This window comes from Chelonoidis abingdonii, chromosome 2 (genome assembly GCF_003597395.2).
Source record: "Chelonoidis abingdonii isolate Lonesome George chromosome 2, CheloAbing_2.0, whole genome shotgun sequence".
NCBI lineage: Eukaryota > Metazoa > Chordata > Testudines > Testudinidae > Chelonoidis > Chelonoidis abingdonii.
The window spans coordinates 103458205-103473443 of NC_133770.1; the positions used below are offsets into that span (position 1 = coordinate 103458205).

At 42.0% G+C, this 15239-nt stretch overlaps 1 protein-coding gene across 1 annotated transcript in view; it reads left to right on the top strand.

The window, feature by feature from the left end:
* Window positions 1-15239, top strand: part of CNTNAP2 (contactin associated protein 2) — a 2322964-nt gene that overhangs the window by 862233 nt on the left and 1445492 nt on the right. Inside the window, exons 7-8 of the mRNA XM_075062605.1 lie at window positions 6076-6219; window positions 12844-13108. Coding sequence (XP_074918706.1) covers window positions 6076-6219; window positions 12844-13108 — 409 coding nt within the window. The remainder of the gene's footprint in view (window positions 1-6075; window positions 6220-12843; window positions 13109-15239) is intronic.

The window sequence follows — 15239 nt, forward strand, 5'->3', positions numbered from 1 at the left end:
CTGGTACTATTCACTTCTTTTTTTAATGACTTGTAAAATTGTATGCTTGTAAAATTTGAGGATGACACCAAACTGTGTGGGGGTCTGGGAGGCGGGGGTTTGCAAGCACTTTGGAGGAAAGGGTTAGAAATCAAAACAACCTTGACAAATTGGAGAATTTGTCTGAATTCAACAAGATGAAATTCAGTAAAGACAAGTGCAAAGTACTTCATTTAGGAAGGAAAAAATCAAATGCTTAGCCACTAAATGGAGGAATAAGTGGCTAGGTGATAGTACTGCTGAAAAGTTTCTGGGAATTATAATGGACGACATTTAATACGGGTCAACAATGTGAAGCAGTTGTGAAAAGGCAAATATCATTCTGGGGTGTATTAACAGGTGTGTTGTATGTAAGACACAGGAGGTAAGTATCCTGCTTTACTTGCCACTGAGGCCTCAGCTGGAGTATTGTGTCCAGTTCTGGGTGCCACACTTTAGGAAAGATGTGAACAAATTGGAGAGAGTCCAGAGGAGAGCAGCTAAAAGTGATTAAAAGATTTAGAAAACCTGACCTATGAGGAAAAGTTAAAAAAAAAAAACAAAAAAAAACCAACTGGGCACGTTTAATCTTGAGAAAAGAAGAAAAGGGGACCTGATAACAGCCTTCAAATACATTAAGGGCTGTTATAAACAGGACTGTGATAAATTGTTCTCCATGTCCACTGAAGGTAGGAAAAGTAGCAATAGGCTTAATCTGCAGCAAGAGAGATTTAGATTAGGTATTAGGAAGAACTTTCTAACTATAAGGTTAGCTAAGCTCTGGAATAGGCTTCCAAGGGAAGTTATGGAATCCCCATCATTAGAGATTTTTAAGAAGAGATTGGACAAACACCTGTCAGCGATGATCTAGGTTTACTTGAGCACAGTGGGCTGGATTTGATAACCTCCTGAGATCTCTTCCAGCCCTACGTTTCTATGAACTTTAGCTTTTCTGCTACATTTTATGGCTTTTATTTTAATCAGTGCTTTTAGTTCTTAGATTCACTCCAATTTTCTACAAAACTCTGTAGTTCGATTAATTTTAAAACTCAATTCCTCCATTTATCTGCTAGATCCCAAGTCTGCCAAACTTCAGTGCCTACTGTAAGATTCATCTCTTTTCTGAAGCATTTATTTATATATTGGGTCTTAGAGTGTTTACATTACTGCACAAGTAATGTGTGTGGGCTTTTTAAAAATATCTTTCAGTACTTAGAGAGTGTGCTGACTGCTTTAATAAATTATGAAAATAAATACACTTTCCTGAATGGCAAAATGTAAAATACAATAAATAAAATTAAAACAACTGTAAGTGCCCCAAAGTCTGTTATCTCATTCCAAGTGACGAGCATGCTCCTGAACTAGGAGGCTTGTGTTCAAGAATAGAAATAGGGGATTGGTTTAACCCACTGACCTTATCTTGTGGCAAAGAAGGCCAAGTAGAACCATTTTACTAATATAGGCCCTGATCCTGCACCTCTTATCAATGAGAGCTTGCTCACCAATCACAATGTATTCTCTGTAAGCAGGAGTGAAAGTAACTTAAAGGACTTACTGGTACGCCGGAGTCCTGAGTGGGGGCATGGCCTCAACCTGAAGGGGTGTGGCCTCAACCAGAAGAGGCAGGACCTTTCAAGATTTAAAGGCCACAGGGCTCCAGCTGTGGCTGGGAACCCCAGGGCCTTTAAATCACCCCGGAGCTACCAGCTGCAGAAGTGGCTGGGAGCTCAGGGGCGAATTAAAGGGCTTGGGTCCCCATCTGCCGCGGAGCTCTGGGCCCTTTAAATCACCGTGGGAGCTCTGCTGCTGCTACCCTGGGGCAGCAAGGCTCAGGCAGGGATTTAAAGGGCCCAGGGCTCCTGCCACTGCAAGGAATCCTGGACCCTTTAAATCCCCACTGGAGCCTGGCTGCCAAGGCCCCGGGGCTCCAGCAGCTTGGATCAGGAGGGTATCAATGTCCCTGCTCCCCAGCAGTTTCATACAGTCCTCACCCTAACTGCCCTAGGAGCCACTCCCTCACTGGCTGGTGGGGGGACCCAGAACTCCCTGGGAGAAGGGAGTTGAGAGACTAGCAAACCCAGAGGAGTAGAGAAGGCCAGAAGATGAGGGAGAGGCTCAGGGGAAGGCACCAAGGTGTAGGAGGGACCCACACCTGGCTGCTGTCTAGATAGCCCCTGAGCTGGAACATGGAGTACGTGGCAGTGCTGGGTCCCCTACCAGCCAGTGAGGGAGTGGCTCCTAGGGCAGTTAGGGGGAGGACTGTATGAAACTGCTGGGGAGCAGGGACATTGATACCCATCCCTGGAAGGGGACCCACACAGTGAGCTGGCTGGAGGGCTGAGTCATGCAGAGGATGCTGTGCTTCCTGGAGTGAGAGCGAACTCGCAGGCTGAGAGTGGTGGAGTGTAACTGCCGGAAGAGGTGTCGCCTGGCAAAGCAAATTCACAGAATGACCAGGAGGAGGTGCCACGTGTTCGGATCAAAGAAACCACCAGCACTAGTGCAGACCAATCTCTGCCCAGAACAACCTGCCACCTGAACGTTTTCTCCCAACAACCTGATACACCGCCACCTAGTAACTCCTGCTCAGGAACATCCATGCCAACAACTGACACTCCTGCCCTGCCCAACTTTGAACCCACATATTACACCTCAGCGACACCATTAACAGGACACTAACCAGATCCCAGAACCACACCATCACCGTCTTCACCTGCACGATCCACCATTGCTATTATACTGCTCATCATTGCCATGCAATTGCCCCTCTGCCTATGTACATCTTCGGATCAAAACTGAAGCTGTCTACGAAAAAGGATACAATGGACACAAATCAGACTATTAGGATTATGGGCTACTTATACAAAAACCTGCTACGGAGCGCACTCCAACTCCCGGCATCACACTATAGCCAGACCTTAAGGTGCAACATCCTGCCCAGCAAAAAAAACTTCAGGATCCAGATTCAAAAAGGAGAAACTGTCTGCAGCTTTCATGTTCATCTGCAAATCTTCGAAACCATTCACGCTCTCAGGGTTTAGCACAACACTCATCAACACCCACACGTGCATGGCTGGTGCGCAAACTACAGAGCCAGTTTCTCACTCTCTTCATTTTCACATCCTCCATCTGCTAGAACAGAGGCCTCACACCTCCCTATTGCAAAATCTAACCCTCATTCCATCTCTAGCACTTGCTAAGCTGTAGAGCAAAATAAAATACCTGCCCTCTGTAAAATTTCCACTACAACGCATCTCAATGGCTGGTAAATCAGCCCACGAAAGCTCATGCTCCAAAACGTCTGTTAGTCTATAAGGTGCCACAGGATTCTCTGCTGCTTTTACAGATCCAGACTAACACGGCTACCCCTCTGAAGGTAGAAATAGAATCTAATGTTTGCACGCCAATTAAACACCTGCAGCTGGCCTTTGTCAGCTGACTCTGGTTCACGGGGCTCCAGATCTGTTTAATTGTGCTGGAGTTGAGCCTGTGGGAACCTGTGAGAGGGGAGGGTCCCAGAGCCTGGGCTCTACCCCAAGCCTGAACATCTGCATTGCAGTTAAACAGCCCCAGAGCATGAGACTGAATCAGCAGGCACAGGCCAGTCATGGGCGTTTAATTGCAGTGTAAACATGAGGCTTGAATCTCTGTCCCTTCCAACCAGTAGGGCATTTTTCCAGTAGCAGTCCTCTGGATTATATTCCACTTTGAATGTGTGTGGGAAGTGCCTCATCTCTGATGGAAGTTACATGAATACATCAAAGAGAGAAGTACTTTGAATTTATTTCAGTAATTCATACAAATGTCAGTGGTTAGTCCTGAACTGTCTGTCCCCTTTCCTCTCAATTAACACTGTCTTTTTAGTTGTCATACACCACATTTAAATGTGCTGCCCTTATGATAAACTAATCATAGATGATAAAGCTGAGAGAATCAAAACTACATTTCAAATAGAGAAATTATTTTTTAAGTTTCTCTCTTTCAGAAGAGATAAGCAAGCCAGAGAAATTGGGACTATTTCTGATTGATTATGGTTTTAATGCAAAAAAAAAAAAATCTATCAATCCCTCTGTATTTGTCATCCTGTGTGGTTGTCTCCTTTTTTTCCTTCACTTTTCTTCAGAATCTTTTTCTTTTCCACTTTACTGCTTTTTTTCAAGTGCATAAATACTGGCTGACCAAAGATTGTGTTGCACCAAATAAAACATTGATCCTCAGTTGGTGTAAACTGTTGTCATTTCATTAAAGTGAACAAAGCTTAGTCACCAGCTGAGGACATGGCCACAAGATTGTATGAAGGAGCCAGTGTGAGTAATTTTTAAAGCCTTTGGTTTCCAGATGCATTGCATTAAATAGGTATTAAATAGTACTTTTCTTAAATACTGACTCAAGGCTCTTCCCCTCTTTAAGATCGAAAATGATATGTTCAAAACATTTTTTAAATAGATAATGTTCCCCTTGAGTTTTCTTTTCCTGCTCTCAGTAATAACCGATGAAATTGACAATGAATGATGTTTGAAAACTTATTTCATGCAAAGCCAAGAGTCTGTGTCTAAGAAGTGTATGTGAGCATTTTTGGGAAGGAATATACTTTGGTATATTATTGGTACCACCATCTGTTTAATATAAATACTAGGGCTGTCAATCGCACTGTTAAACAATCATAGAATACTATTTATATAAATATTTTTGGATGTTTTCTACATTTTCAAATATATTGATTTCAATTACAACACACAATGTACAGTGCTCACTTTATATTCATTTTTATTATAAATATGTGCACTGTAAAAATAAAAGAAATAGTATTTTCAATTCACTTAATACAAGTATTTCAGTGCAATCTCTTTATCATGAAAGTTGAATTTACAAATGTAGAATTATGTACAAAAAATAACAGCATTCAAAAATAAAACAGTGTAAAACTTTAGAGACTGCAAGTCCACTCAATCCTACTTGTTGTTAAGCCAATTGCTCAGACAAACAAGTTTGTTTACATTTGCAGGAGATAATGCTGCCCGCTTCTGGTTTACAATATCACCTGCAAGTGAACAAACATTCTCATGGTACTATTGTAGCTGGTCTCACAAGATATTTACGTGCCAGATGCGCTAAAGATTTATATGTCCCTTCATGCTTCAACCACCATTCCAGGGGACATGAGTCCATGCTGATGATCGGTTCTGCTTGATAACGATTCAAAACAGTGTAGACCAATGCACGTTCATTTTCATCATCTGAATCAGATGCCACCAGCAGAAGGTTGATTTTCTCTTTTGGTGGTTCAAGTTCTGTAGTTTCCTCATAGGAGTTTTGCTCTTTTAAGACTTCTGAAAGCGTGCTCCACATGTTGTCCCGATCAGATTCTGGAAGGCACTTCAGATTCTTAAATCATGGGTCAAGTGCTGTAGCTATCTTTAGAAATCTCATGTTGGTACCTTCTTTGTGTTTTGTCAAATCTGAAGTGAAAGTGTTCTTAAAATGAACAACTTGTTGGGTCATCATCCGAGACTGGTATGACATAAAATATATGGTAAAATGGAGGTAAACCACAGTGCAGGAGATGTACAATTCTCCGCCAAGGAGTTCAGTCACAAATTTAATTAATACCTTATTATATGAATCACCATTAGAAGTCAGAGAATGATTCCAAACAAATAATTTGACTGTCTTCCCTACCTTGTTTATAAATTTTTCTGCAATGGATATTTCTTCCAAATCATTTATTATTTGATATATTTCTTGTGAGTGAGCGATTCATGATGAAATGACTAGAATGGGCTGAAAGGTCACATGGTATGCTTTGTTCCATATAGGAATGAATTTTCGTCTCCAGTGTGAATATTTGAAATTACAAAATCAAAATTTGCTTTCTTCCATTTTTTCTTTTTTGCAGTGCTTATTTAAATTTGCTGTTTGGGCAAACAGTATTTCTAGCTATCTCATTTGCTGCGTGTCAATGTTCAGAAAAGCAAATACATCTGCAGCATATTTGTTTAAAAATTCTAATATATTTCACTCCAGTTACTAGCCACAGTCTCTTGTTTGTTTTCAAAGATAACCTTTGGTGGCATGCCTTTTTCTGGGAAGCCAAGTTCAAATAGCAGGAAAAACTTCAAAGGCTGTATGGAAAGCATCAATTACAATGGTAATAATATCACAGACCTTGCCAAGAGGAGGAAATTGGAACCTTCTAATGGGGTGAGAACTTTTTCATTCTCATCTAAACTTCGGGGAAGTAAAGGAGCATACATAGGTAGTGTGCCTCTGTGTGTAGCTGATATCCATGTGATATAGTCTAGTAACATGATACGATAAATAACTTTTATCACATACCTGTGCAGTTTACCACATACTTATCAGCACGTACTTTACCATTGTGCCAGCTCGTCATGGGTCTTACTCCAACATTCCAAAATGTTTGTGTAGTTTCAGAGAGCTGCCACTTAAAACAAAAAAAAGCCACCTGATAACTTTCTCCTTATCTTGTTGGATTATACCTGCCTGAGGAGTTAGATTAATTCCTGAGCCAGTTATAGCTTTCCTAGATGTAAACATGTCATGACTTTAAAGTCGAATTGCTATTGTCCCTAAAGAGCTAGTGGTGGGAATACCATTGGGGAGAGGAGATTCTCCACTTCACCTGGCATTGGTTTCTAGCCCTGGAATGCCTCAGGATATCAGACTTTAAAGTCATGATCTTTTTTATAAATAGAAAAGAAATTTTAGAGGTAGTTTACATTATATTAATTTCAGTTTTTCTCTCCATTGCAAGATCTGCACAATGGTACTCATGATAACAAAATCCTATGTTTTTACCAGAGAAGGGATACAAGAACTAGTCCCATTAATATTTTTAGCTCTCTTAAAAAAAATTCCTAAAATAGCTTTTATGTAATATATGTGGCACACATGGAATACATGGCGTTATAGTGTAGAATAAATGTGTTACTGTCAGGAGTCCAGGATGACCTGCCTACATCATTCATGGCTTCCTCCTTCATGAGCATTGCAACCCTCACAAACTCGTGCCAATAATATCTCCATACAACATCACACCATCATGTAATCTTTATAAATACACATGCATATGTGGTGGTGATAAATTGTACAACATTTCTAATTAATCTATGCATACTGTACATGGTTTTAATATTAATGCTCTGATATAACGTATCTGTGGACTATGTCTGAGTAATCATGACTGCAGGAATGATGATTTTGAATTTTCTGATTTACATCTTAAAATCTCTGAGAAAGCTAAACTTTAAACAGTACCATTGTATTGCAGTTTGTTATTTCTACACCAAGTTTCATCAGACATGACAAAGCCATTAAGCATGATGTGCATGTCAGGTATGAAACTCTGCTTTCAGTATAAGAGTTTTAAAACCCAAACAGCTCACCATCCAGAATCCTTAAAATTCCTCCTGTGCTTCAGAGGCTTTCCTGCCAGGCAGGATGAAATCCACTCAATAATAATGAATTCCTGTGAAAATGGTGCTCTGTTTTCTGTAGGATATGTGGGATTTTAAGTGTCCTACACTGTACAGGACAAATGAGCTAAGCAACACACATTATATGAGAAATCTTGCCAGATTTTCAGTTGGGTGCCTAATTCAGGCCTGTTTCAAAAAAGCATCTCTGTTAAGGAAGGGTATTTATATGTGTGCTTAAGTCCAGTTGAAGTCAATGGGATTTAAGTCCATGCTTAAATTCTTTCCTGAATAGGAACAGTTTTAAACATGTTACTTAAGTTCTTTCCTGAATTGGGGCCCCAGATAAGTTGCATGATTTTCAAAAGTGCTGAACTCCCCATGACAGTCTTTTAATCTTTGGGTGCCCCAGTGGGTGTTCAAAACCTGTAGAAATCAGACTACTTATTTAGTTGCATAAATAGGCACAGGGATTGATGAGAATCCCTCTTTTTTTTCTATGAAATTCTATTACTCCTAACATTACAGTGAGATCCACAAATGTAGAGTTGTTATGCACTAGTGCGTCATCGAGAGTCTATTGCAGGCTCGTTTAATTCGATGGTTCTGTTGATTTCCAATTCTAACAATGACTGTAACAATAGAAGTGACCTTTGTTTTCAGTAGAATTACTTACACTGCCTCACCTCTGCAAAAACAAAATCAATTTTGTCCTAATTAAACCAACATGGATTTTTATGTTCCTTGCTAAAGCTTTTTTGCTCTTAGCCCTCAGCCTGATTTAGCATGAAAACTGTGTTTTGTTGATGATAGAATTGTTAACCGTGTTCATTCCGATGGTGTCTAGAAATCAACTAAGATTGAGCTCCCATTGTAGTAGGTGCTATACAAACACAGAGTTGTAGAGAGCCCCTGCCCTGACAACCTTACTATCTAAGTAGACAAGACAAACAAAAGGGAGGCAAAAGAGATATAACACAAGCAGAATGGTCAGTGTTAGAGCCGGCTGGGAAATTGTTTTCCTGTCACACTTAAACTATTCTGTGTTGGGATGAACCTGAGACTTTTCAAAGCCTTTTTTTCAAAGAGAGAGAGAGAGAGATTCACCCCAGATTATCCAAGAACCAGGTGGTCCCAGCTGAGTGCCACCATCACCATGCTATTCTAGAATAGGTCGCTCTCAATCTCACCTGTTGAAGTTGTTACACTTAGTATAAATAATTAAATATTTAGTAGAGCAGGGACTTGAACCAGAAATTCCCACATGAGTGCCCTAACCACGGGATTACAGAATCAGTCTCTCTTGCTCTGGCCCAATAAATATTGAACGTTTTATTTAAAAAATGGAACAGCTCCAACAAGAGTGACTGAGGCAGAGACTGACTCTATAAGCTGGAGGTTAGAGCTCTCACTTGGAATGTTGGTGACCTAGGTTCAAGCCCCTGCCCCTAATCAGGGTCCTGGGTCTTCCACATGCCAGATGTACGCCTTAATCACCAAGTTATTGGCTGTTCTGGGGTTGAGCTCGCTCTCTCTCTGACAAGAAATGACATCCCGGACCTGAGAACACCTTCCCAACTGAAGTTTCATTTTACTGGTACATCAACAGATAGGCATTTTCTTACAAAAATCTGTTTTGCTGAAAAATTCCCAACCAGCTCTAATCAGTGTTCTGGCAGCAAGTTTAATGTTGCTTCCACTATTGGCAGGGGGAGGAGGAGGAAGAGAGGAGGGGTTAGCTAGGAGGAAATTGGCTAAATAGAAAGTCAGAGGAAGGGGAGAGGAGTGATGAGAGCAGAGTGAGTGAGAAGGAGGGGAGAAAGTATGAAGGGTAGGTATGGACTGAGGCTGAGGTGAAGAGACTGTGCAAGAGGGGACAAGGAGTGGGTTGGAGCAAACAGGCAGTCAGCACAAAGAAAGTCCAGTGAAAACCATAGAAAATATCCATGTCCACCAGTCCCTGTTTAAATTGCTTCTACAGCTGCTCTCCTGTCTTCAGTCTCTGCCTGGCCCCTCCTTGCAGTTTCTTTCCCCACGGCCACAGTGTGGGGGAGAGAGGAAGGGGGCTTTCCCTTGCACTGTTCTGGGTCTGGAGGGTGTTGGGGGGAGGTGTTTCCATGGATGAACCCCATTTTACCCCTGTTTCTCCCCCACCGATGCAGCAGGTGCCTACTTAACCACCTTCTGCAGCTGCTCTGCTAGCTTCAGTCTCAATGCATAAGCTAAATAGGAAGTATTTTTTTATTTAAATTACGTGCGTTAGACCAGCACAGTGTTAAGCATGAAGATGAGTAAAAATCTATTTTTAGAAAAATAATGAACCAACAGTTGATAAAACATAAGCAGGGGATATAGGCTTTGCAAAACAATTCATTCTGAGTTACCTCTCTTTTGAGAATATGTATGTAACTTTAGCGCTCTTGTGGCCAAGATGGAGTCTGCTCTGCAGACAGCTCTGGCCAAGAGAAATTGCGTGCAGGAATGCAGCAGGAGAAATCCCTTCCACCCCAGGGGCACCTGTTCCAACCCCCCCAGAGAGAACACACACACACAGGAAAAGTACAAGGGATATAAGAAAGGGAAATATTTATTTACAGAGGGATGAGAGGAGAAAAACAAGGGGAAATATAGGGGGAGCAGCAAAACAGGGTTGCATCCAAGCCAAGGCCCCACGGGTCCAGTGGTAGCACTATCTGGAAGGGCAGACACTGAGCAATGTGTCTGCACACAGAGTTCAAGAGTCCTGAGCAAAGTTCCAGACCAGTGGTGAGTCTTGGGTGCTCCTGGTCGTCTTCGGCGCCAGTGAACTTTCCCCAGCAACCCCCCCCTCAGTGCCCCAGCGACCACCTCCCTACTTAACTAGCTCACAGCCTCCCTCCTGGTTCCCAATGCAGAGTCACAAGCCCCAGTACTCACATCCCCATGCAGCTCTGAGCAGCCATGATACTGGGTCCAGCTCCAGCCTGTCCTTCTCAGGCGTTTCCTTCCCGGCACAGGGCTCCTCCTGGCTCCTGTCTTGGGGTGTCCCCAATTGGCCACCCTGTCTTTCTCAGGCTTCAGGCAGGTTCTCTACTGCTTCACTTTGCGAGGACCTGCTTGCTGCCACCTCTTTCTCTCCCTTGGAGCTCCAGAGCCACCCCCTGGAGTTTCCGTCCTTTTTTCTCATTTCCCCCCACCTCCAGAAAAAGATTTAAAGGGGCCATGCTCTCTAAACCCCAGGTTACATGTATTCAGTTTGTAGTTCTGTTAATTGGGAAAAGGTTTTAAAAGGTAGTCATTTTTTCCAGCAGTGGTGATGCCTGGAAGTGGGTAGGAAATAAATGACTTATAAATGTAAACTTAGAGTTAATTTACAATATAGGATAAAGATCATAATGCAAAGCCCAAGCTGTCTAACTTGAGAAGCTTCCACTGTTAGTCTTCTAGCATACTGTTAATAATTTTGCAGTAAGAACAAAAGTCTCAACATAAATGCATGGTATATATTTGACTTTCAGACTTCAGTGCTGGATGAGTATTTCAGCAATTGATTCTAAACCTAGTCCATAGAAAAGGATCCATTTCTCTTTGAAAAATATGAATCTCTTTATTGTGGCAAACTTCAGATGAGTTCTAACTCTTTGCCCAGCCCTGGTAGACAATCTTAGTGAACTGGGCTTTACATAAGAGTAGTTTCCTGATGATGTACAGTCATGGAGGGAAAATAATACTCCAGTTTAGATTAAGTTGAATATCTCAGTAGAGAAAAGATTAGGTCGGCTAACTGACAGAGAAACATGAAGGGAGTTATAACCTAGAATTATATGCTTCTTCCACAAGAAATCCTTTATACTGTTAGCATTTAGGAATACATTATCTCATTCCTGTGTAAGGGAGTTGCATGCATTCACTCCCATTAGCAACAGATTCAACTCTCCCATACATTAGAGGCAAGAGAGATTTAAAGATTCAAGACAGAATGTCAATCAGTTGTGAAAGCCAAGGCTCTTTGTCCAGAGGAAAATCTCAGTTCTTCACAGTTATAAAGCAACAAGACCTCTTAAACTCATGATAATGGGTGCCATGGACTGCTGTTTAATTCACTAGGTACTAGGACAAAACACTTAGCTGCCTTATGTACCTGGTATGTTACCATTGAAGAGCCATCATAGAATGTCAGCTCTTCAGAGACACTTTGGTGCTCTTTGTCTACACAGGACTCACTTGTCTACATAGTAGTTACTTCCAGTTAACTGGCAGTCAATTAATTCAATATTGTTAACATATTTGCAAAGGCTAGTCTGGATACTCCACAAATTTTTGTTCCAGGTTAAAAATTTGTGATTTACCCAAGGGCTCAAGCTAGCAGATTCTGTAACAAATGTTGGGGGATGTTCAAACTAATGTTTATAAATGTATTAATTAACTTAGGTAAATTTTCAGTCAATTAAAACCTCAAAGTGAAAAACTCTAGGCAAGCCCACTGGGACTGGCTTACAGTAAGGCAGTGAAGATGGTCGTTGGCCTTTATCAGTTAGGTGATTATCATGCTCCTCATTCATGTTGTGAATTAAAAGCTTCAATAACTCTTTGAAACAGTGAGGTCCCTAAACTCTTGAATATAATGTTATGTGATATATTATATGTTCCAAATGTGTGTTCAAATGATACTGTAACACTGGGATTGTAGTAAAGACAGACAGATCTTTAACATGTTCAGAACAAACACTTTTTTTTTTTAAATGTAGGATGTCATACAGAGTTGAACTTCTGTGCTGATGTCAGTTAAATAGTAAATTTGCTAATTATACTGCTCTCTAAAGGCAGAATGCCAGGCCATATAACGTTTTGGCACTTTGTATAATATCAATCTGATACGTGGATTGCGTCTATAAAAACTATACTATTCCAATTTGAATACTATAATGCCACAGAAGCAGCTTACTTTTAAATTCATATCAGGCATGGGAGCACTGTGTACTACCACACAGGAGATATGTAAGTGAGGAGAGTCATGCTCTTCCCATGATTGGTGGCTCTTCACCTGCTTCAGTCTGCTATAGAAGAGAGTCAATATATTTTAGGGGTTTTTTTCCTTAAAAAAAAAATCATTTTTGCTTCTTGGGATTAGTAATGACTTGCACAGTCTGTTACTGCTAGGTCACAATATGTAACCCATCCCTGGTCAGTAATCTTTACATCTAAACATACGTGCTTATTTCATAATTGTAACCTGCCTATCATACATTTTAACATGCAAAACACCCCACACATCAACTTCAACTGAAGTATCACAAATAGAATGAACTCATATTCAGAAACCACACATTTCTAGCAATATTTATGGATGTAGAGGAGTTTTATCACTGTATTTAAGTTTGGGGTTTTGTGCTTTTTGTTTTTGTTTTAGGGAAATGTAAGTTTTTCGTGTGTGGAGCCACATACAGTGCCTGTCTTTTTCAATGCTACCAGTTACCTGGAAGTGCCTGGTCGCCTGAATCAGGACCTGCTTTCAGTCAATTTCCAGTTTCGGACCTGGAATCCTAATGGACTTCTTCTCTTCAGCAACTTTGCCGATGGATTGGGTAATGTTGAGATTGACCTGACTGAAGGCAAAGTCAGTGTCCACATCAATGTCACCCAGGTGAAGAAGAACCGAATAGACATCTCATCAGGTAAGCAGATTTTCGGGGTTTGGGGTTTATTTTAAGTCTCCCAACAATCATAGTGAATTCAAAATTGAAAGAGTTTTATCCCTTGGACTTAAGTTCCAAATTCAACAACATTTATTGTAGATTAATGAAATCCTTTATTTTATGCTTTGATGGATGAGAGGTAGAAGATGTGAAAATGGCATTCTCTTTTATAACTCCCTCTCATCTCATCCTTAGTGTTCTCTGCCTCATTTTGTTTTGAATAGTTGTGCTAAGTGAACATTTATAATTGGACTAAGGACATTTCTCAAGTATTAGAGTATGGTTATGCTACATTTTTTTCCTTTCTGTTGGCTACTGACTTTTCTGTTGTTTTATCCCTTACTCCATTATCAAAGCAGCATTTCTTTTTCCTCCCTCCCAAGGGGCAGACAGCATAGCCATTTCATGTCAGATGTCATGTCTGATCTGTCAGTATGGAGATGGAAACCTCTCATGTTCATTCAACCTTCTACCTCCTCATTTCCCCAGAGGCCATCAGTGGGTACATCTATACTGGGAAAACTAACACATTTGAACTAATATGGTGATAGACACAATTTTTATCTTAGCATGGATGAGAGCAGTCACATTTAGAAAAACATGGTTAACATTAGAGTTAGATTTCGAAAGTAGGAATCCAATGGTTAATCATGAGCAGCTAGCGTACTTTTAAACATGACTGTCTTTGTTCATTCTAAAGGCAGTATTGTGGGCAACATTATGTTAGTTAAGCTCTGTCAGTCAACACATTTTCTAATGTGATGCATTTTCCCAGTAAAGATATGCCCAACACTGTACCTGATCATTGTCCTGGAGAGCTAGGTTACCCAATTTTTTTTCAAACTCAAGTGTTCTGTATGTCAGTGAGATACATTTTCTAGAATGGGATCAGGCTAATGCCAGATATCATGTATAGCTATTAATTCATCAAGATCTTTCATTTGGACTTTTTGGGGGGAGAAGTCTGGGGCATATACTTTAATCTTTACCAACATTTCTGTTCTGTCAGTATTAGGAGGTTAGTGTAAGGGGACTGTTATGCCCTTACTAACATTCAGTGGGAGTGTTTGGTTGCTAGCTCCCAGCACTAAAAGGGGAGGGATCAATGGCAAATCAGGACCCTGCCACTGACAGTCCCCAGGAACAATGGCGAGAGGCCAATGCTCCAGGTCAGCTTGATTGACAGGGCGTGCAGGCTAATCAAAGAGACAGAAGGCCAGAGTGGGTCCCATCCTCCGTGTGAGCTGGAATTGCCTGGGTCAGATGGAGTGGGGCCGAGCTAAGGAGAGAGCAGGGGCCCAAGCCAAGCTGCAAGGAGCAGAGCTGCAGCCCAAAAAGCCAGAGCGCAGCCCAGAGAGAGACACCTGCCCTGGGAGGGGAGCTGCAGCAACCAGAGTCAGAGGGGCCAGACAAGCAGCCCAGGAAGCAGGTGAGAGCTGAGAGAGAGTCCCAGAAGCAGCCTGCAGAGCAGACCTGCCCTGGGAGCAGAGCTGTAGCAACTGGAGCCAGAGAGGCCAGAGAAGCAGCCCAGGGAGCTGAAGGCAGAGCAGCAGCAGCAGCCGCCGTGCTGAGGCAGTGTGGAGCTGGGGCTGGAGCAGTGCGGAGCTGGGTGCGGTGAGCAGCTCAGGAGAGCGAGGGGGACCTTGGGCAGTGGGCTCAGCACAGGGAGATGCCTCAGCCAAGAGGCTCTGCAAGCCGGACTTGGAGGGGGATCATAACCCTGACAGAGCAGGGGTGACACTCGGGAGAAGAGTCCCTGCCACCCAGAGCCTGAGTGTGTGTGGCCACTGCCAGAGCAAGTGTCCAACCTGCAGCATCCCTGCAGCACAGCCAGGGCCTGAGAAGGAGGCCTGAGACCTACAAGGAACAGACTGTGAACTGCCCTGACATTCCAGAGACACTGTTTATGATGTTCTCTGCCACAAAGCAGGGTGATGTTTTCCTTTAACCTTTTCCATTTTTCCTTATTCTTTTTTTTAAATTAATTGTTAATTAAATAACTTGTATTTGCTTTAAATTGCATGGAATCAGTGGGTCAGGGAGGTGCCCAGTGCAGAGAGGGCACCCCGGAGTGGGGACACCCCAAGCCCCTGTCCTAGGTGACCACAGC